This window comes from Anas acuta, chromosome 5 (assembly GCF_963932015.1).
Source record: "Anas acuta chromosome 5, bAnaAcu1.1, whole genome shotgun sequence".
In the NCBI taxonomy this organism is placed as follows: domain Eukaryota; kingdom Metazoa; phylum Chordata; class Aves; order Anseriformes; family Anatidae; genus Anas; species Anas acuta.
Genome location: NC_088983.1, coordinates 53240045 through 53264122, shown reverse-complemented (window position 1 = coordinate 53264122; position 24078 = coordinate 53240045). Strand labels below are relative to the sequence as shown.

At 41.8% G+C, this 24078-nt stretch overlaps 2 protein-coding genes across 18 annotated transcripts in view; one reads left to right on the top strand and one right to left on the bottom strand.

The window, feature by feature from the left end:
- Positions 1–21454, bottom strand: part of CELF1 (CUGBP Elav-like family member 1) — a 57810-nt gene extending 36356 nt beyond the window's left edge. For 9 of the 17 annotated variants that reach the window (XM_068684753.1, XM_068684754.1, XM_068684756.1 and 6 more), the window contains exon 1: positions 6711–6749. The gene's annotated coding sequence lies outside the window, so the exon portion shown is untranslated. Of the gene's footprint in view, positions 1–6710; positions 6750–6988; positions 10754–15414; positions 15570–21118; positions 21197–21283 lie in introns of those variants that run through there. The other 8 variants (XM_068684771.1, XM_068684770.1, XM_068684775.1 and 5 more) reach the window with 8 other exon arrangements.
- PTPMT1 (protein tyrosine phosphatase mitochondrial 1) lies at positions 21431–23989 on the top strand. Its single transcript, XM_068684804.1, has 4 exons — positions 21431–21748; positions 21836–21916; positions 22473–22664; positions 23736–23989. Exons 1-4 carry the CDS (start codon positions 21431–21433, stop codon positions 23874–23876), a joined length of 732 nt encoding a protein of 243 aa, XP_068540905.1. The 3' UTR covers positions 23877–23989.
- Positions 23990–24078: the final 89 nt, after the last annotated feature.

Here is a 24078-nt window from a genome sequence, read left to right as displayed (position 1 = left end):
GGAAGCAGGTTACACCATTTGTTCAAATCCGAGAAGCCAAAAAAAACCTGCAACAACGTACGGCTCTGGGAATAACTGCTAGTAACAGGAACTCAGAAACAGCTGAATTATCAGTCTTAATTCCCTCTTATTGCAGATAAATGAAGTTCAAAGCCTTCACGACTGCGGCTCCCAAACTTCTGCAATTTTCCCTTCATTGTCTTCATCTGCTTGCCTGAATGGGGAAACATGAGCATGCTGTGAATATACTAGTGGGGTTGTGGGTATCAGACTTCAGCAGCATGAGCAGCCCACAGCTCTGCAGACAATGCCCTGCTTCTCTAGGGCAGAACAGCTGCACAACACTACCCTCTTACTTTCTTAGGACACAGCCATCAGCTAACACAGCAGCATGAGGCTGCTAACCCAGTGCTTGACCTCCCGCAGCTGTGTCTGCTACTTCAGTGATGACACTAGAAATCCTTGCAGAGGCATTACAAAAATGAAGAAACAAGCGAACTGGACAGGAAACTGCCTCCTGACAATGCCTTGGGCTTGTCTAGCACCTACCTCCAATCATGGAATTTCTTATCTTAGAGCAATGAAGAACAAACAGAGACTTTTTTTTTTTTTAAGACAAACTCCAAAGGATTTTAACTATCACAGTAGCTCCATGTACAGTGACAGACAAAGTATATACTGGCATTTTTCCAACAGCAGCCAGTACCTGCCCACCCTGTTTTCAAGGAGAATACCTATGCACTACCAGGTTAATATTCTACTAAAACAATACAGTGAAATCAATAAAAAAAATCTGTTAGGAAAAACTGCACATTAAAATATTTACTGATGAACTCCATCTTTTCTTTGTTGCTTCACCGTTTCCTTCTAACACCTGCTCCCCAAAGATACATAAAACATAGCTGTTAATTTTCATAAAAATATAACAGTCTCTCCCAGATAGGTTTTGTTTCCTAATTTTATCTGGCATATTTCCTCATTTTTCTTCAGACTGAAGGAACAGAGAAGGAGACAAAAATCAGCTTTATCAGCTGTTTCTTGGTGGTAGCAGTAGTAGTGGATAAAAAACTTAAAAAAAAAAAGAAAAAACACAAAAAAAAAACACAGCAAAACTTACTGTGATGCAAAGTAGACAAAGACCTGGCTGAAGATGAATTCTATGAAAGACACGAGGCATATATGCAGATGAACAAACTGACAAAAGGCTAAATCATGAATTTGGAGCAATTAACACATGACAACCTAGTAGAGCAGCTGTACTTGTAGAACAGATAATGGCAAGCCTTAATGCAGGCCCCCCAGAATAATTAATTTTGTCAAACCAAAGACAAGGTAATCACTGTGTGTTTATCCCTGTTTGCAAGACACTTCACAATTAATAATTGATATGAAGAAGCAGCATTGATTTATGAATCCCAGGGCAACTGCTTTTGAAGCAGATGCTTGTAGGTTTCCTTGTAGGTCTCATTGCCAACTTGTTGTTTACAAATCCATATAGCCATTAAAAAACTATAAAGGATTTAATCTTGTAAGCCTTGTTTTTTCAGTTTTTTTTGTCAATAACTGTAAAATTTCAAAATTTCAGTTCAAAAAACTTCAGATACTGTTTAATCTCTACTGACAGCCATGCAAAAGATGACTTCAGTAATTTTTATTTATTTTTCAACACCAGCCAAAATTCCAGCAGTTTGGGAAGCATTTTGAGTTTTTATCATTACAGTGCTAGAACATAACAATGCTTACGTGTTTTGCAAGAGACAAACTACAGAAAAATACCTAAGAGATCTGAAAGACTTGTGGACACGCTGGCAACATAGAAAAAAACCTTGAGAAATTAGGAAGAGTAGCTTGGCCACAACAATAGTAAGAGGAAATAAAGGCTGCAATATAACACAGAGCAGGAGACAAGGCAGGAAATAAGAATACAAGAGGCAAGGACATGCATCTCTGCCCTGTGAAATTACAGAACTACTAAAAGGAAATGGAAACAGAACAAAACACTGCTGCTGCCTGAAGTGTTTTGTCCTTTTTAAATTTTTTTTTTCTTATGTTTATTAACTGAGTTCTGACTTGCTCAAATTGGAAGTGCGGATGGTATACAACACCTGTACTTCAGCACCCAGTCTTCCATAGAAAAGAATTTGAATACTAATGTCTGCAAGCTACCACGCGCTGAAAGCAGAGGAACCTTTCTCCTCTTTCTGTCTGCGGTAACAGCCAGGAGTTCACCCTCACATATTTCAGCCTTTTGTCTAAGAAACAATCCTGCAAGCAATTCTGTGGAAGTATTTTATACGTGCTAAGAAGTAGAAGGAGATCTAAACACAAATAAGACCTAGAAATCTGGTTTCAAAGAGCCCTGTAGTTTTGCTGTCTTTCCCTATACAACGTGAATCTGCAGCTCTAGACTTAGTCAAGAAGATGCAGCGAAAACAAACATTTTGTCATCTCTGCAATATTCGCAGAATTCTTTAAAAAGAATCAACTACACATTTTATGTTAGTTTTCTGCCACTAAAACACAGCCAGAAATTATTCTTCTGCTAAGGAGTTTGAAATCCACTGGGTCCTGGAAAGCTCTGACCAGTCTGCTTCTCTCCAAGCCAAACACACCGCAGAGCTACGAGGAGCAAGCCAACCAGCTACGTTTACACAGAGCATTGCCATGTAGTTGCATATGGGACCCAGGGGAGACTGCAGAACTGACTGTACAGCGCCAGGACAATACCACATCTGAAGACTGTTCTATCACCTCACATGAGAAATACTTTTAGCCGAGGTTTATTGCAAGTAGTACATCAAGTGTTTGTGTAAAGAATTTAGAGGAAGCAAGAACTGGTCAGAGAGTGAGGTTTCTTGTTTGTTTTACTCCAGGAACATAACAAATAATCTTAACTGAAAGGAACAAACTTCATATTATTGGATAATTTACAGGCCTCTCCTTCCTGACTGTTTCTAGAATAGCAGCCAGTTCTGTTTAAAAAACTTCCACAAGTATGATCGAGGCTTTTCCCCCCCCTTCCTTTTTAAATTTCAAGAGACCTTTCAGACTAAACAAAGCAACAAGTCTCAAGTTTCATTGTCCTTTGCAGCAATCAGAACAGCCATGCAAGCTGTTTTGACAAGTCCTTTAATCTTAAATTGTTTCTTCTAATAGCACCAGCTACAAAACCAGCACAGTTGACATTAGACTATGGTTAAAAATAAATAAAATATTTCTCTCCCATTTTATCCAAATGAAAACTTTGCTTTGCACATTACCTGAAAAGTTCACAGGCAGCTCAGACAGCTCCAGCAGAGTGTAACAAGCAGTTAAAATAGCAATCATTGCAATAATCATTTCTACTTAGAGCACTGGCTAGCCCCATGGCAAGGCATGACTTCCCCTGGTTTTTGGAATAGGGGTGCCAAACAATTAATTATTTTACCTTCAGGAAAACAAAAGCAGCATCCTAAAGGAGGGCCAGGGCAGCAAGATGTACAACCATTCTCTCTTCTATTCACAGGGCATTTGAACAGTGTTAAGGCAAATTTGTTTGCCTGGAAGAATATAAGCATAGTGCACGTAGATTTGACAAGTATAACAGAACGTAGGAGTTCCTCACTCCTGAAACCATCAGTGCTCACAAGGCCCTCTTAAAACAGCAATACTTGACAAGAAGAATAACTGTTTAGTTTGCTTTGGCAAAGCGTAGCATAAGAGTTTCCGAATACCAGGACCAATCCCAAGTCTCAGAGTAAACTCTCCATTTCAAAAACTTGTCTGCTTGGAGACAGCAGCTACCATAAAAGTGTGGAACAAAGGCAAGTGCTATTTAAAAGGACAGCCGATTCCTCACCTCAAAGCAAAGCTGACTCCTCCTTAGTTTAATTCTCTGAACCAGACTCTAATCAGAATTCCAACAGTTTTACCCTGATTCAATCTCTAGGCAGTTTGTTTATTCAGTTCATCCTAAGAGGCATTTTATACTGGTATGTATAATAAGCAATGAATATATATAATTTGGATTAATATATTAATATAATTAATATGGATTTATATAACCTCAGATGTTAAAGAGAAGAAGATATTGATCCTCTTTCTACATTTCTACATCTACAGAAAGGGGACACCTTTCTACATTCACATTAAGACAGATGAATTCAAGATTTTTCCTCATAAGGACGAAAAATTACGTATCTTACAGCAAACTTATGTGTTCCAATCGGTGGCTTATTTTCAGCAAAATTGAATAATTTGATATTTAAATAATTTGAAGATTTTGTTATTTATATAATCCAAACCAACAGATTCTGGAACCGTGTTTTGTAATTGACAAAATTTCACACGTCTGTAAAACTCGGTCTAATCACAGATTAGACTGTCAGACAAGACAGAAATGCTTCAGAAAAAAACAAAAAACACAAATGCCAACATTCTCTTTTCTACTTTCTGTATGGACCTAATAAGGCAGCAAAGGAGCAGGAAGGGTAAACCACAGTGGGCTGGCCACTTAGGGAAGGAGTTCTGTTGTGCAACACCCACAATGCCTGGAGACCAATGCCCTCAAACTGGTACCTCCAAACAAAAGCCATTTTGCTAAAGATCACTCAAAAATGAAGTATTCTTGGATACCAACTTCAGCTATTTCTACTCTAATGAATAACCTACAGAGAGGCTGGATATAATGCATTGTAAAAACAGATTATGTTTTCTTTCTAATATAGGCATGACTAAAACCTTACCAGTGTATTTATGAAAATCACAGCAAATGGCCATGGATAGAAAACAAATCCCTCCTCAAGGCAATATCAAAATTCAACCCCCACTGAGTGCATTCTAACTTATGGACAAAGAGGTCCCTTTCCTTCTGTCACCTGTTTCTTAAACCATTGTGTCCCCACAGTTTGAAGAAATACAAAATACTTTTTTTTCAAGTATGCATCCATCCATATTCAGAGGAAATCAACACATGATTATAGCCTCTTTTTTTTCATATATTTGATACATTAAACTCTAAAAATATATCTATTTTTAAGCCTACTGAGGTTCATCTCTCTAATCCTGCTCTGGATGGGGAGCAATCACAGACTGCACAAGCACTCCTCCCCAGCTAGTTTTATTTTTCACGCAAGACTGTTGTCATGGCTTCTCCTCCCACCCTGAGCATACTTCGAACCCTAGTAAAGGCTTCGAAAACTGATTTCCTTAAGACCTTACCAAATTGGATCTACACAGGACAAGTATTTCCTCTGAAGCCTTTGCCTAAAACACAAGCAGGGCCCAGAGGCTCCTCACTGGAGGTTTTGTCACTCCCATACACTCTGCATCACTACACCTAAAGGAATAGCCAGACTAGCCAGCAGGACTGGCATCTTGTATGAGCTATCAAATTATGCATAATTTTCCACTGACCACACATCTTATTTTGTTCTGCTTTCTTCAGCAAGTGTCTGCCCCTGGCCATTTTTTCCACAGATATCCCTGGCTCTTTTTTCTGTCTTGACAGGACGAGCAAGTCAACATACCAAAGCCGGTAAGGGGACATTGCTCTCCACCCACACTTCTGAGTTCTTCGATAAGGACATAGCACAGAAGGAACACATCCTTCCTATCCACTCTTGCTTTTTGCAGTCACTACCCGCCTAATATCTACAGGTACATCAATCAATGCCATTGTCTCCCCTTCTTGTAGAAACTTTAGATTTAGGAGTACGGTAGGGAAAGGATCTACTGTTATTGTTACAGAAATAAGCATTCATTTTTCATCTCTTTAGGGCCTTGGTAAAGCTATCAGCAACATTCTGTGTGAGAGTTGGAAAGTGACATGGCTAGTATAATTCCTTATTAAAGAGCCTCCTTTCTCTGTTTGTACACTAAAGCACATCTGAAATATTACTGCCATAGCTGAGGTAATTCTCAGAATAGCAACAATCACCACAATTTGAGCATGATAGTGTTACTTAACATAGCAGTCACAAGTTGACTGTCCTAAAGCTGCACAGTTACAGCCACTGCTTTTTTTTTTTATTGTGTGGTCAAAGCAGTGTCATTAAATCCAAGTCACTAAACCAGAGAAATAACTTGCTCATGAGAGAGACTTTAATTGGGTTAGCAAGTTGGCTGTTGACCATGCAGTCAAACTATCATAAGAACCAGACACCATCAAGTAATCAGCACTGGGAATTGAGTAAAGCAGGAAGGGGGAATTGGCTCATGAAATTACACCCTTGCTGGACTTCAGACATTAGCAGGACTGCACCAGAAGATCCTCACAATTGGCTCCAAACATTTTCACACTCAACCACGTTCCTGTTATGCTGAACATAATGAAATTTGTCTCAGTCCACATGGAGTTCTTCCAACCAAAACCTTTAGTTATATATAGTATAGAGAATTTGAGATTTATTCTGGCCAAGAAATAACTATGAATGTTGTATTATATTCTACTACGAAAGTAGAATAACATTTTTACTTTGTATTTACTTGTATTTATAACATTATTAAATTACGTATGGAGCTAAAGAAGCATAGTTGTTTGGTACTTGCAGTCCTAAGTTGTTACCACTTCCAACTCCCTTTAGCTGCACAAGGGCAGGAAATTACAAAGAGCTTAAGGTTGAGCTCACTACAGTGGCCACATATCTCTGAAAGTAAAGACAACTTGTCTAAACCTTTGAAAGGAAGCTCCAATAAGCAACTGATGGACAGAAACTGTAGTTGGTTCATACCTGCAGCTACGCACCTCTCTAACACTTCCAGTCTTCACTCTAAAAGAAAAGAAACAAGAAACATTGAGTACTCTCAAGTTAAGAATCATAACAACAATCATTACAACATGAACTGCATCTTGCAAACAGCTGAGAAACATGAAAGCCCATTTCTAGTAACAAGTTATCATATGGTAGTAACAATCTTATGCAGACTTCAAATAAATAAATAGAAGGGTACAAAAGAAAGGGGCAGCAGATGTCTTGTTTCCTATTACTATTCTGTGGATTTCTCCTACCTGTGTGGCTTTTCATCTCAAGACAGAAGCAGTGTTACCACCAGCAGCACGCACAGTCCTAACCTACATTACAGTTTGAGAGCAGCAGCACTAACAGATGACAATGACCCTGCAGATGTGAACTCTAATGTAAGACAGTAGAGATGGGAGCGTATGAAAAAAAGCTCTGAGTTAGGTAACACAAAGAACACCACAAGGAACAAGTGTTATTTCTTAAGCAAATCAAACAGGAACTATACAGACTCTTTGCACTAACATCTTGTAAGTCGGGGATGCTACTCAACCACTGACCCATAACACAAGCCAACATATATCGAAACACAAACTTTGGAAGTATTTATTTATTAAGAATTTCTTCTCTGCTTCCTCCTAGGTTGTACGCTATTTTGCGGAACTACATTTATGGCTGTCTAGCAACATTTAACAAAAAATCCACATCTGCTTACATATCTATAGGCAAACAACCAAAACCAGTATTCATCTGCAATGCGAAGAGTTTTACAAGGCTATGTGAGTGCCCACATTTTCCCTGCTTTGCAGGCCTCTCCATAACCTTTGTTCTATATTCTTTCAGAAGTGTGCGTAAGTGATCCTTATCCTCTTCTAACTTATCTTTTAATATACTTGGATATTTGTCACATGTACTCATGCCTTCTTTTCCAGAAGGAGATCTCTTGAGATTTTATATCCTTATTTTAGAGTCATTTTAAAAATCATTCCTAATTAATTCAATTGTTTTAATTAAGTATTATACCCGCTAAATGAACTCATAAGCCTGAACACAACAAAAAATGAGTTTTCTTATAAAACTAGTTAAGAAAAATAAAAACCAATCCAGGAATTCAGAGAAATTTAATTTAGTCATCTGAAATGTGCATTTTCAAAGTGATGAGTTCATTTATCTTTTCTAGAATATTACTGAAAACTGACTACTGGTCAGTTTACATTTTTATACTTTACATTTTTGTTTGGTTTCAGAATAATGAATTCAGAAGAAACATTCATAACATTTCAGAATAGCACTACCTCCTACTAGCAAATATTTTACCTGAGTACACCTCTTTTCACCTCATCCACGTTCCACTGCTTTTTTTTTTTTTTTTTTAAGTTTAAATAAAGCATATTTATTTATGGTCAAAACATGGTCTCACAATCCTGCTAATGGCCCTAGCTTAAAAACATGTAATACACATTTTATTTTCTCCTCCTTTCAATCTCAGACTTTGCAAGGTATTTAAGGCCTATGGAGTTGTCGTAAATGCTGAGTTGTATTGCTGTGATAATGAACTTTCAGTAAAACCTGAACTACACAGCTCACCAATCATGTAAATGCCTACGAATACAACAGTAAACAACTTTTTAAATGTTGAAAAGAAAACCTTCCCTTAGCACATATAACTATGTAACATTAGAGAACTAATTTAAAAACTTCAAAGGAGATGAAGTGCAGCTAACATAGCCAGAGGAACCCATAATTCTTGATACCTTTGGAAAATAGAAGACATCTGATTGAATCAAAGAAAATCCAGCGCAATAAAAACTTTATAAAAGCAAGTAGCAAAGCTGATGACCACCTGTCTAGGAGAACGCTCTTAAATCATAAGTGTTTCTCAAACCAAAATTGTTTCAGTGTGGCTGGTAATTGCATGCAGAACATAAACCCACTGAATACTTTATTCAAGTTTACACAGACAGACCTAGCCCAAGGGCCAAAGAATCTGGCAAACCTATTTCTTCTCAAAAGTCAGAACTTGGATACTTCAGATGAAGGCACGTACAGCTGACACGTACCTAGCAAGGTGTGGAACAGAGCAATTTCTGTAATTAACTGACAGCATTAGGCTTTAAGTGCAAACTGCAGACTGACCCCAGCCGAGCATTAGAGGCTGAGAGTTAACCGTTTTCATAGCTGCTTGAGCGTAGGTTCTTGTGCGGACAGCAAAACAATTCATAGGTGTAAATCAGGACATCACGGCTTTGGCAATGCTTTTCCCAGCAGTTACCCTCCTTGACTGATGTCCTGCACCAGATGCTGCTTCCAACCCCTGCTACGCACAGCTGGGAGGAGCGATGACGCCACGCGACAAGTCCATGTTGAAAAAAGAAGGTTTACCGCCTAGCCCTGCCAGAGCCTGGAGTGACAAACTACTCCTGGTGATAAACAAACAGCTGTAACTTCTGGTATGCCATACAACTCAAACAGAACTGCAGCTGGTAATGAGAATATATGGCTTTGGCCGCTAAGTACCAGATGATGGAGACGAGCCCAATAAACCCAGCAATACCACTCTGCTACTTAGTGGGGAAACTTCAGTCTCCCCAGCACTCAGCACCATCTGTAAGCGATTACCAGATCAATTAATGGATTCCGATCGATGATAATACTGTCACAGTCAGCACTTGTCTAGACCAGTTAGTTCTGATTTCTGATTACACCTTCCAGGAATTTAATGTTTGTGGGATGTCAAGACTACCATTTACAATTAAAGAGTCTAACAGGTGAAACAGACCACACAGCTCGATCTCAGATACATCCTGATGCCAACCATCTCTCACATAAATCAATGTTACGTCTGGCCTCACGGTGGTTTTATACACTTTTAAGTACCAATATAAAACACTTGGAAACATGAACGTAGAGGCTGTGAAGAGGAAGGCCTACACAAAGCAGGTGAAGTTTCACTTACTGCACAGCTTGGGTCCCAACCCACAGGGCGTACACCACTTTCTAGCAAGCATTGCTTAGGAGACAGAAAGACAACAGAGATAGCAAGAAGAAACCTGACAGACCTGGAGGCTCCTACAGTGCCAAAAATTCACCCAAGAGGCAGACACGCTTTCTAATCTGAGAATTTCCCGTCTTCTACTGCAATCTTGACACTGCCCAAACCTCTCAGCACCGTGCTCGATGCCAGCTCCCAGTCACTGTGCCTGCTCACTTTATTTCTGCAGCCAGTGCTGTCAAATATTTCCTTCAGCATCGCAGGCAAAAATACTAAACTGCACCCAGGTTACCAGACAATCTGTACAGCTAGTAATTAGACCAGTTGAATTACTCGCGACAGCTCCGTCAACTGTCAGAATTTACATTTGTTCGATTAACAGATGCAAAAGGAAGAACAGAACACAGAATAAAAGAGGTACACATCTGGGGATCAGCACAGATTAGAACAAAAAAGGAGACTGGAAATCTCCTGATTGCTTGATGGATACTGCACGTGCCCCAAGAAGGCCTGCCAGCTGTAGTACAGAGTTTAATGTCTTATTAGGGGTAGAAGTTTGAGGTGTACTGAGCAGAAGCAAAATTCTCAGCTTAAACACAGTGCCTACTTCTAGAAGCAACAGCACTAAACTTTAACAACCTCATCCATTTCAGCCAGAAGATTCAAACACTAACACTTTCACTTTCCTAAGTGTAATGTTTATAAACACAGCTTGCATAGCTCCTTGTTGAAATAAGCCTGTTATAAGGACAGCTAGGTATGTACTTTGTTTCCATGTGATCCAGGAGAGAATAGACTCAAACACAGAGGGAAAAGATCTGTGGTTAAGTCTCCTCACAAAGATCCTGAAACTGATGCCATCACCATGCTGTACTGATGCACCCAGTGGGTAAAAGAGGACAGAGTGCACGTGACCATTTCCAGCATCTACTGTCAGCTTCAGACAGAAAACAACTTTGAGGCATCCCAATTTCTAAAATTCAGAATCTGAGTAAGAAATTGAGTAGGCCTGAAATTCCACGTGTGCAAAATGTTGAAGGATAAACACTCATACTTTGTTTCAAAGCAGCCCAACTAAGAAAGACTCATCTACCTTAAGCTTGTGTGTCCCTTACTTGGCTTATACTAGACAAATACTTGCTATGAACTCCACCATGCAGAACCTGCCATTGCCATGCCTGCAAACTAAAGAGGAAAAATAAGCTCAGTGATTTATTTACCTTTTTTTTTTTTTTTTTTTTTTTTGGTAACGAGCACATCACCAAGTCCTTTGCAGAAGCACATGGATATAGCACTCAAATTATTCTCATTTACATCCACAAAGAACTGGCATCAATGCTCTATTTTAAAAAATGAATATTGATTCAAATAACTTTCAAAAACAGGTAATTTTTAATTAACACTTTGAGAGATTTAGCATTGAGTGTATAGAACTGAAACTCGCAAAAATATTTCATACTATTTCTTCATCAGAGGCAAACACAACGTTGCCATGGGAACATTAACTTAGGAATGTCCTGACTTTTGTTCAAAAACCCAAGTGCAGTAAGATCTATTTCATCGCAAAGGAGTTCTTCCCAAGCTTCTGCTCAAGCTTTCTGAAGGTTTCTCTTTTGTCCTCACTTGTGTAACAGTTTCTTTATTTTTTTTTTGGCAATATTTACCAGCCTCTTCAACATTAATTCATACTTTATTCATGATCTTTATCATGAAAACCACTGCATGTATTTTAGAAACACATTTTTCTCTGCAATAATTCAGTCTAAAACACACTGAAAACACATCAATAAATAACAACATGCAGCACTCTGAAACATTTTTTTTTCCCCGAGCACCATTCACAAATACAGCACCATGCTTAAGATGAACTTTTCTCTGCCTGAAGAAGCTTAATTGTCATGCTTTGCCATGAACATCTACAGAACATTCAGAGACTTTTTCCAACCAACTTCAGTCGCCTTCTACTCCACCCTCAAGGCTCATTTGGAGACCCTGAAACTCCCCATCCAGGCTGCTAATTTGTTGTGTTTAATGCACTGCGACATCTGTGCCAAGGCAGCTTCACTCTCTTCTTGCTCTACCTAAGGCCCCATAAATGCTCCCTGCTGCAGAGGCTGGAGCCGTCACCCAATCAGGCTTTTGAGGAGAGGTGAGAGGGAAGAAGAGGGTGGGAAGGATCAAAACCGTCCACATGCTGTGCCAAGAACTGGAGGCTCAAAACTTGCTCATAGTTTCAAGCACATATTTACAGACGTTCTGCACTCGTTTCTCCGTCAATTCTTTCCATTCCCTTTTCCTGGAAGGCACAGTATGACATCAGCTGCTTTCCACTGCTAGCAGGAGGAGACTCCAGAAGCTTTATGACAAAGTGCTATAAATACAGTTTTGGCTACTTAAGGACACAAAGCAGACAAAACCCTCTTACATATCTTATCACATTCTCTCTTTGTGTTTCTGTACCTTGCATCTAGATTCCGGAGGTTCTTCATACTTCCAGAATCAAAAATTCACGTTTAACAATCAACATAGCACGCTATCTTTTCTTTATCCTCCTGTTAAGAATGTTCACCAATTTCTTCCCAAAAAAGACTAGCAGGCTTCTCAGCACAGCAGCACCAAATATAGCATGCATCAGATACCGCATAAATAGTGAAGTAAGTTATGACAACGTGACAACATCTAGTACCTTCCTGCCTAGGACCAAATGATATTTGTCACTGCAGGTAACACAACTCTTAACTAATTTGGGGAGGCTGTGTTTCTACAGAAGACTGGATATAAGCTCTTTGAAAAGACAAAGAAATGGGGAGAAAATGCACAAGAATAGGCTAAAATAATCCTCCTGCAGATCCATTTTAATTCACTGCTCTTGCCAGAAGAATAGAGCACAACTCTCTCCTCCCCAGCCGTCCATTGCCACCTCTGTGTAACAGACCTGAGGAAGGAAGCGATCCAGGTTTGATCTCTTCTACCAACAACAGGAAAATAATAGTTTTAACCCAGACTTCTTCCAGGATTCAATTCACTGCACAACCTCACAAATGCTCTTGGCAGCACAAAGGAAAGGGAAAACGCATGAAAGACAGAACAAGCTTTATTCAGAGCAATACCAGCATATGCTCCAATTACTCATGGAACTACATCATCTGATCTAGGTGCTGCACTTCTCTTAATTCTCTACTCATGTATCCCTATTAGTTTTAAAGGCCCCAATCAATATTTCTATTAGGAAAACACAAAGTTTTATAAGAAGTCTGTGCACATTTCCGTACAACTACTTTTACTGTCCAAATTTTTTAATCCATGGACTTCTCCCATTAAAGACATTCCAGTTCCTGTCCTTGATTTGTCTGTATGATTCAGCTTTTGCTATCAAAGGTAAATTCTTTTCAACTTTCACTTTTCACATCTTTTCCTCCTGAAGTTAAAGGCTGTTGAAACAGAGGTATTAATTAGTTAACTTCAAATGAACACTGGACTTAATTCCAAATTCCCATAATCTTTCTAACCATTCACCCTTAACATGACGTCATTCATCAACTGCATGATTATGATGCTCTAAGAAAAAAAAAAAATATTTTTACAAAGAATAAAAGTAATAAGAAAATACAGAAAATGACTCTTCCTGTGGTTTTTCAGGCCCTTCAAAGGATGCCAGATAAAAGTTGTCTCCAACCTTGATGAAACTGTTTCTATGTACAAGATAATAATGCAGTTAATCCAGAATGGATTAACAGAATGGATTAACAAGTATTATCCCTTAAACTCAAAGTATATACACCAAATAGGATTTCCTGTCCTTACACATCTAAAGCATTACATTTTGCTACATGAATCACTGGAGCTTCTGGAAATAGGCGAAGTACGAAGTCACTCTTTTTGCACTAGCAGACAATAGGTACAAGACAAGTTTACTACACAACTCAAAGCATCCACCTCCCATAAAACACACTGACAGCTTAGTTTGGCTCTGAACAATGTCACTCTTAAGTGCTGTTAAGAAGATTTTTACAAAATGGAAGATTGAAATCCCCTAGTGCCATTCTACAGCCTGGCTCTATCTTGCACCTACTCAAAGCACTTGGTGAACATGCATTTCTTCAGTGTCCTAGCCATTTATCATAGCATCTTTCACAGAATGGATAAAAAACATTTTTTTTTAATATGAAATAGCGTACATGTACTTCTAAGTGGCCTTTGAAACTGCCTAATTGTATGCCTGCTACAATGGGCAAAAAAAAATGAAGTATGCTACGGGAGAATGTTTAGAAGTTGAATACAATTTTACAATGCTGATCACCAGCGTCAAACAGCTAAAATTTGCTTTTAATTGCTACTGTAAACTTAGAAACAGTTGACATTGTTTTTGCCACTTTGTTCTGGCTAGTATAAATGAAAGGATGTCAGTCGGGGAGTCAGGAAACAGAGAAGGAGGAAGAAAGGCAGAGGGCTTTAAGAGGATGTGAGAATTCGGAAACGCGCAAGGACACTTAAGAAAGAAAGCTTAGCCGCCTGGAAGTTGCGTGTTCACAATGAATTTCACAGGTTTCCCAGATGAAGATGGAAAGATTACCACACCGTATCCCCATTACACAAAGAAGGATCTGAAAACAGACACACAACCAAGTTGCTTGAGTTCAAGCAGTCCGAGATTGAGAGGAGCCTCTGTCACACATCAATCACAGCTCCCTGCCTGCAGGCACAGTGGGATTCCCCAGTTCACCTCCTAAATTTGCTCCTTCCAAGTATGAGGTACACACAGCTTTCTCGGCAGGAAATACGCTAGAGACACTGCAGTGGCAGGAAAGGAAAATAATTCAGACCGAGTTTCTGGAGCATTGTCCTCAAGAAAGATTTTTAACAAGATGCTACTTCTATTGCACAATTCAAACACTTTTGCTCGAATTTCAGGAACAAAAGGCCTGATTTCTGCTTGCATAGATAACCAGAAGGCAGCAGAATTTGTAATGGGCAGTATCCGCTAAAACACAGAAAAAATACTTAGATCCTATTTTCCTTTTTTCCCCTCTCAATTTCTCGCTGGCATTAACGGTGCATCCAGTTGCTGCCACTATTTTGAGCACCCTTCCACTACTCACAGAACGTCGTATCAACATGTGCTGCACTGCCAGCAGCCAGACTTGCTGTGCTATTTGTTCGCCTGACCTACTGCTGGAGAAAAGTAACTGAACAGCCAGCCCAGCACATGCAGGGCATTAATACGAGGTTTATGCAAATGTACAGCCAGGGAAGTCCCAGCTACAAGTTCCCAGCTCTTCCTAAAAAGGTATTTCCTACAACTCCATCTCCCAGCACTAACTCTTCACACTGTGCTGGCCAGCGTCTAGCTCATCAATCCCCCTCGCAACAGGCAATGGCAGCGTTAAGTTCTTCCAGGACAGGATCTAATTTCCATTAATCTTCATGGCTGACAGTGACAACAGACCTTTTATGGCCAGACACAGCCCCTGACTAACCATTCCCCAAGGCAGGTAGGGATAGGAAAGCCCTGATCCCAGAAGACAGCAGCTCTTTTGGAGTTAAAAACTACGCTGCTGATGCCACTGCCACCCACTACATACCCTCCCTGCAAGACAACTGCCTTCCCCCCCTCCACTCCCAGTCCCTAGGCTCCCAGCTGGGTCGAACTGCATTTTACATATAAAAAAAAAACAAAACAAAAAACATCCACGAACAGATCACCTTTCACTCGAACGCCAGTCCTCCCCAGAGACGCAGAGACAGACAGACAGACGGACGGACGGAACGACAGAGACTGTAAGCCCTGGCTCTCTCAATTCTGCTCGGCAAATGCCGAACGCACACCAGGCCAGCCCCAGCGCCTTGCTAGCTAGCGTGCTGCTGCTGTACAAATATAGAAAGCAGAAAGTGGAACGAGCGTTTCAGCAGAATAGATTCTGCTCGGCTCTCCGACAGGGAGGGAGGGAGGAGCAGGGAGCTGAACTAGCCCAAGTGCTTTACCCATACATGGTCTCTGAAAGAGACCATCGCTAAAACAAGTTCCTTCACACGCACGCACACTCGCTCGCTGTCACACCGTGCAGAGGAGGAAAAAAATTGAAGTGTACAAACTTCAGGAAGGAGTTACTGTTTGGAAAGTGGCCCAAACCCACTTTGCTTGAGTACACCTCAGTAACACAGAAATTCCCAACACTCTCCATCCAACAGAACGTGGCAGCAGCTCGGACATGGGACAAAAAACCTCCCTTCCAGGGAATCCCGACGCTTCAAGTAAGTACTGAACCGGTCTGGTCCTCCTTGTCACTTTTGGAAGCACAAATACACCCAGCTTCTTCGGGTTTACTTTTTTCTCCCCAAATCAAATTAGTGTAATTTGCAATTACTGTAAGTGTAATCTTTTTGAACCCTTTCTCCCTTTTTAATTATTCTCCTGAACTGAGAAGCACAACCTTCCCCCTGGTTGATACAAACTACCCTGGAGACCTGCTATACCACGTCTGCTTTCCTAGCGGCCCTTCACGCCAATGCTTATACACAAACCAAGCCTCCTGCTATGCATTCTTCTTAAATAAAAACAGAAGAAACCCACCTCTAGGCAGCATCCCCTCCTGCTCCTTTTCATGTTCTAGTAGAGAAAGACATAAAATCAGCTTAAATGAAAACTCAAATGCCTAGGTACATGGAGAAAAAAAATGCAGCAGAATCCCTGGATGTTTTAGCACACAGGTGTGACAGTCTGCAAACTCAAAATCAGTCTCATCTATATACAAATACATAATTGTTCATATGAGAGGTTTATCCCCTTATCTCTTATATTTAGCATATCACGCATCGTATGTGGTGATGCGGAGCCATCTTAGAGAAGTTACCAGAAAAGTTCTCTCGTGTACGCGGAGGTTGTAACTTTCAGCTACACCAGCAGTGTGGTAACTAATTCAGAACAAGAAGTGCACTACTCAGCCACTTCCATTAACGTGACCTGCAATAAGCAGCAAAGTTCTTGTATTTGAAGCACCAAGCTGGATATTTTTCATATTTCACATGACTGAGATAATGGTTTAGGCTCCCTCCAAACTCAGGAATATACTGGTACACTCAGAGTTAGCATCTGCCTAAGCAGATCTTGAAATATTTTCCTCACAAATAGGATCCAGAACACGTCCTAGTCCTGCTACCTCAAAGCAATCATGAAACTCCTATTAAATTTAGCCCTGAATGAAGGAGAAAATACTTCAAAGAACAAAGAAATTCTAAAGAAAATTCTGCAGGAGAGAATCAGCATCACTTCTGTACTGTGAAATACACACAGCACAACCTAGAGCCAGCCTCTGACAGTGGTCAAACCCTGGTAGCGAATACACAGCCCAAAATGTAATATGGGTGGCTTTGCTCCATAAATACCAGGATATTTGCACTTTTCCTAAATCACCCAGCAAGAGATCACAGACTACTGAGCAATAAAAAGTGTGTCTTCACAAGGTAAATATACAGCCCTTTTCCAGAGCTCCTGCACACTGCCCATTCCCAATGGCCATTTGTAATAGCTCCTATGACCACCACGCAAAGACTCTATTGCTCTGAAGGCTTTTTTTTTTTTTAATTTGAAGTTTACATTTAAACAGGAATTTTTGGATAGTAAATAATGATCAGGTGCAGGTGACTTGGCAAGACAATTTTGAAACAGCATTCTACATGGGAATTTAAGACCGCAAGTGAGAGAAGAATTTATTTTACACTGTTGTGCCTACAGGAACTGCAAGAGCTAGACGTGACATTCAAAGTATTTTTTCTGTTCCTGAAGGACCAATATTTCATTGCTTTCTCACAGAAAAGAAGCATTCATCAAAGCTTTTACCTTGTAAAACGTTGCTGATATTAAGAGACTTGATGTCCATCCTGTAAATCTCTATAGAGATTAAATTAAGGAAGATGCTATCCTTTTTGTATGTGGACTTGGATGTTGTCTGCTAAGATGCTTCATTAAAATTACAGACTTCATAAAAAACAGCTCCTCTGCGCTGGGAGAACAGGCACAAATCTTCCCTTTCCAATAGACTCTGAAGGATCCCTGCATATCATGCATATGATACAATTTCTTTTCAATGGCGTAGTTTAAGGCAAAAATAGCAAAAAATATTCATGGATTCAGTGAAAAAAGAATTTTAGAGAAGATATTTGAAGAACTGTGGTTTTACTTTGACACCCGTAATACCGAAATGCAGCGGCAAAGAATTACATTATTATTGTGAAGAGCAAAGTATGAAATAGTCTGCAAATAGAAGGGAAAGCTACCAGAAAGACCAATTTTGATGGAGGCAAGAAAAACAAGGCTGTGAAAAACTCCAAGTAATTTCAAGTAAAAACAACCTAAGCCACCACAGAATTCAACTGAGTTTTTCTGAGAATGGAGAATTAGGTTCTGAGAGAACACATTATATGCAACCATAACAAAATGTTTTTCTGGAAAAAAAAAGCCTGCTAGATGTACAAGCATGACACACCCAACAATCACTCATCCTCTAATTCACACGCTCATTTAAGACCTCTTTGAGAAGTGCTGCTAAAAAGGATGAAGAACCCAAAGTGTCTGCTCATTTTCCCGAATTTCAGCAATATCTAAGCCAGTTATTCCAAATTATATTTAAATATTAAGTAACTTAATGTGAAAAATCTAACAGCTGCAGTTAGATCAGCCCAGTTTGTGTTATCTTAGTTTGTAACCACTCATGGAGCACGATTCCGGTTCTGGGCTAAGGCTTTCTCACGGTACACAAACACACACACACATACCACAAACTGCCTCTCCAAAACCAAAATGCTTTTCTATGAGTTGAAAACTAGTGATGATGCCTGTCCAACTAGGAGTCCTCAGTACTTGCTCCTCTTTGCTCACTGTTCATCCTGAATTCATTTAGCAGCAATGGTTTTTCTTTTACAGCACACAGAGCTAAGATGGCTGAAAGTTTCAGACTTCCCAAGATGTCAGAAAGAAGACTTCCTTCACCTGGGATGACGACTGTGCCCTACTATTGCTGTCACAAACTAATAAGCCGGCTCTGCCTATCACACTTCAAACTTGTGAGCTATTTGTCCCTAGAGCGAAGCCTAATTTGCTCTGGAGCTTTAATGCAGGTTACATTTTCTCCCTTACCTTAGCCAAATTTCCTGCTCCTAATGTATATTTTAGCTTTGAATCAGGTGTAAACAAGATGATGTTCAGATCACTTTCGGGAAACCTATGCTTGAAAGTATGAATTTATGCCCCAAGCACAAAGCATTTTGGCAGGACAATCTGTTGGAGACAGCAACAGCAGACAAGGTGGTATCTTGAATTTTTCCATATGACACAGGCATCTCTAATGACAGAAAGAAGTGCATTAAGCCAGCAGTTACTTCTTCCAGCAAAGACAGGCTCCTTGCCTCCAAGAAATCTCACAACAGGGTAACAACTCAAGATACCGTGTCGCAAGCCTTCATGGAGAAATACAATTGGAAGGCCTAGATAACTCTTCTCTATTTACAACTCCCATTCCAATAAACGTTTAAGTATTTTATCCTGCTTTGATTTATACCGTTGTGGCTGTTTTTAGCCCACCAAAATACTGATCAATGTATAAAAATGATATTTCTCACCTGAGGGCAGTTACCAAGGCAACAAATAACTCCGAACAGAGTCCTGGGGAATGGTAAACCAAGGGACAAGAAACAATATTGAAAATGCCTGGATTGTAATAAAGCATTAAGACATTTGTGGCAAGACTGATTAATAAGAATGCAGAAACATATCTGAGCCTGTTGGACTATGACTGCTGTTTCAGTGGTAAATCTCACACACTGGCTGGAAAACTGGACTGCCTCATGGACACATCCATGATCAACAGCCTCTGTTTCAACAGCCAGAACAATCGGGGGTTCTTAGATCCTAGCTGGAGACTAATAACCAGGAAATTTCAGAAAGGAGAATTTATGTTACTTCTCATCTAGCTCAGTAAGTAGCCTGAAACCCACTGAAATAAAACTTTAATTAGAGCAAGCCCTCTGAAGAGATTTGTGAGAGGAACCCAGAAGGCAAATGGATGAGATTAAGAAGAAATATCGTAAATAACAATCAATAGCCGTACTGCAGAAAGAGATACAAGAAACAGTTAAGGAACAGTCTACTCCTAAACTCAGACATGGAAAGAAAAACACGTCAATTGCAGAACAATCATTCAAGAAAGCGAAGCCCTATACTTCCTTTAAATAAATACCAGCAATTATTTTGAAGGTGAGTACTGACTGAAAGGGAACAGCATACACCTTCAGGAAAAATACAAAAATTCCCTCGTATCATCATATTTTACAATCCCTACTTATGGGTTCTGCCGGTTCATATAGGCACACCCATGTCCCCGAGCAGATATAAGAACTGTGCTCCTACCCAGAGGACTCTTCATCAGCAGAGATGCAACTGGACATAAAGCTGCAGGATGCAAGTTGTACCCCCCTTAACATTTCCTATAATGAAGTAAAGAAACAAGTATTTTTAAACATCTGCCACAGCAGTATTATTTCTAACAAGGCTGCCTCTTAAAGACTCGGGTCCAAACACAACGCTGGGAAGAACAGTACCTCACGTTATGAAGAGCTCTCAGGAATAGAGCTATGGGGAAGAAAAAAACAAATGAAAATGTGGCAGGTTTATTATGGATAAGCAATGCCAAATCAATACACACAGTTTTATTCGATGTGATGAACTGATCTATAGAAAACCAATAGAAATGAGAGCTAAAGGCAGCAGGAGATAATTTAGCAATTATGGTGATTGCAAGTTCAAAGACCTACGCCTGAAGGGACAGACAGACACAAGCAAATAAATAAATAAATAAGTCAGGACACTCAGGAAGTCCGAGCTCGAGCAGACCAGCAGCAAAGCATGCTTCAGGATGCAAATCCCCGGCGAGCACCGTAAACCAGCGAGCTCGCAGCGAAACACGCCCAATGGCCACACTCGAGCGGCACAACACGAGAAAGCTGCAACATCAGAAAAAAAAAAAAAAGCTCCCTGACAACTTCTGGCGGAGGAGAATGTCTGTGCCTTGGAGGTGAACGCGTCTGGACCGCGATCCCTCAGGAATTTACAGGGGCGAAGGCTCCACGCTTTACTGCAACGCTGCCTCTCTGCTTCCTCCTCATTATAAAAGCCTCCCTATAAAAGCCTGGCGCTGTCATTAACCTTTATCGCCCCTCTACGCGCTTATCGCCCGCTTTACGACCGCTCTCTCCCGCTCTCCCTGCTTTCTTCCTCTTCCTCCCCGCTCCCTCCCAGCACCCCGCACCCCCACCCCCCCCAGCAGCCCCCGGCGATGAGGCGCTGCCTCCCCCCAGCCCCGGGAGGGCTGCGGGGAAGGGGCCGCTCCCCGCCTCCGGGGGGCCGCGCTCGTACCTGCAGCGCCCCCGAGGCCCGGAGCCGCCTGAGGCGCTGCCAGCGCCCCGCTGCGCTGCGGCAAGAGGAGGCCTCCGGTGCCGGGCGGCCTGAGGGGAGCAGCGGGAAGACGAGGAGGAGGAGGAGGAGGAGGAGGAGGAGGAGGAGGAGGAAGGCAGCCGTTACCTGCGCGAGGCGGGTCGCGCTGTCGGCGGGCTCCCCGCCGGCCGTGCCCGGCCCGAGCTCCTCCTGGCGGCCGCCGCCCTCACCTGCCCCGGGGGGATCCGCCCGCGCCCCGCTGCTCCCTGCGCCGCCTCAGGCCGGCTCCGCAAGATGGCGGCGCTTCCGGGACCAACCACGCCGCGCCCCAGGCGGGGGGGGGGACAGGCGGGGAGGGACGCGGCGCAGCCCCGCCTCTCGCAGCCTCCCCCCCTCCGTTCGCTCCGTTCCCCCCTTTCCTTCTCCGTGAGGTGCGCTCGCCCGGCGGCGGCGCGGAGGATGGGGGGGGTGGCGGCGCGGGCGCTGTTCTACCCGACGCTGGGCTACACCGCCCTGCGCGCCGCCCTGCCCGCCGCCCGCCGGCCCTGGCTGCACCGCATCGACCGCGCCGTGCTGCTCGGAGCCCTGCCGCTGCGGGGCCGCAGCCGGGCGGTGCGTGGGGAGAGGGGGGCTTGGGGAAGGGGCTGGGGGGGGGAACCGGGGCCTGACCGGGCCTAACGGGGCCGCCTGTGCCCGCAGCTGGTGGCTGAGGAGAAGGTCCGGGCCGTGCTGACGCTGAACGAGGAGTACGAGACCCGCTACCTGTGCTGCTCCGCCCAGGTGAGCACCCCCGGGGGCCGGGCTTGCCTCCCCTTGAAGGAATAAAAATGAAATAGAATAAAAAACATAACAAAAAATAACGTAAATTTAACAAAAATAACGTAAATTTAACAAAAATAACTAAAATATAACCAAAAATAACGTAAATATAACAAAAATAACGTATATATAACCAAAAATAACATAAATATAACCCAAAATAATATAAACATAACAAAAAATAACAAATATAACAAAAAATAATGCAAACATAACATAAAATAACATAAATATAACAGAAAATAATGTAAACATAACATAAAATAATATAACAAAAAATAATGTAAACATAACATAAAATAACAAATATAACAAAATAATGTAAACATAACAAAATAACAAAAAACATAAGCATAAAATAAGATAACATAAAATAATAATGTAAACATAAAATAATAACGTAAACATAACATAATGTAACATAACACAAAGTAACATTAAATATCATAACATAAAATAAAATAACACAAAATAAAAATAAAAGGGGGTTAAGCGCTCAAGGGGCTGTCTGTGACAGGAATGGCAGGCGCTGGGGGTGGAGCAGCTGCGGCTCAGCACCGTGGACCTGAGCGGGGCGCCCAGCCTGGAGCAGCTGCAGCGGGGCGTCGAGTTCCTGCTGAGGCACCGCGAGCGAGGTAACAGCGTCTACGTGCACTGCAAGGCCGGGCGGTCCCGCAGCGCTACCATGGTGGCAGCGTATCTCATCCAGGTGAGAAGGGTGCTCGTAGTTCGGGCACGCATGGCCAGCTTCTACAGCTTGGTTTGGCTCAAGAGCCCTGAGGTGCGTTGCCTGTCCCGTGATTGTACGGGGTTTGGGCTGGGCACGCGTTTCAGGGGAGGTGGGCAGCCAGGCCCCAAGCTCACATCGCTCCCTGCTTCGTGGAACCTGGCAGACGCAAGATAAATCAACAAGTGAAGCTTTCATTCACTGAACAGAAGTCTAAGCTCTCTTTCCTAATCTATTTTATCTCTGTACACCTTGTTCATCTGCACTTACGACATTTAAAAGTACTGGCAAAGATGTCCTGATCCTATGGGAAGGAGAAGCTGCTGTTGTGACTTCAAGAAGCCGTTCAGTCTCCTGGCCCATTAACACAGCAAGTTCTGAACCCGTTTAGAATGCTTCTGAGATTCTTAATTCGTTCTAGGGCAGAACAGATGGAGATGGGAATAACAAGCTGCTTGTGACGATAGGTTCACTGAGCAGATAAGCCTCAGTTTTTGTTGTTTAGACTTCATGGTTATCTGAAACGATGAGCCACTCTGTGCCTTTCTATAAATACAATTCAGGAGCAAGAAAAATAGCTTTGGCTTTCTGAGTTCCACTACAGAGCCAACTAGGTAAACCAGCACTGAAAACAAAATCCCATTTGGGGATCCTACTGCTGGTGCTGTTCAGCACTCCCTTGGGAGGCCTTTCCATAATGACGCTCTAAGTGCTGAAGTACAATGCAGGTACTACTGAAGTTTTAATTAAAAAAAACTGCCCTTTTTCTCTGGTCTGGTGGGACTAGGACAGGAAACTACTCACAACATGAAGGAAGCATGAGCAAGGTAGAAAACCAAGGTCCAAGGCAGCAACCATCTCTCTTTAAGCGAGGAACTCGCTTCATGGACTTGTATTGACACTCAGGCCCTCCTGAGGAAGATGAAGTAACCAGAAGGGACAAAGTAGCAGGTTCTCTAACAACGCTAACATTGCCTGTAGCATCTAGAAAGGCTCCATTAAGCGGTGCAGGGGTGGAATGGATTTTCACTTGCAGGGTTTTTGCCTTTTCAGCTGCATCACTGGACCCCCCAGGAAGCAATAGAGGCTATTGCCAAGATCCGTCCCCACATCCTCATTCGTCGTAAACAAGTCCAGGTCCTGGAGGCATTTCACAGGAACATGATTGCTGGGACAACTGCAGAGGGTCAGTAAGAACTATCAAAATCTCAGTCTCGCCTCCTTTAAAGAAAACTTACGCCTTAATGAACTAACAAAGGCTTAGGTGCTGTACTTCTTGACCATCAATAAAGAAACTTTTACATAAATTACAGTAAATCTGGGCTGTTTCATTATAGCATCTTCTCTTATGACTTGTCTTTTCTCTGGGAGCCCCACAGATCTCTCCCATGCACAG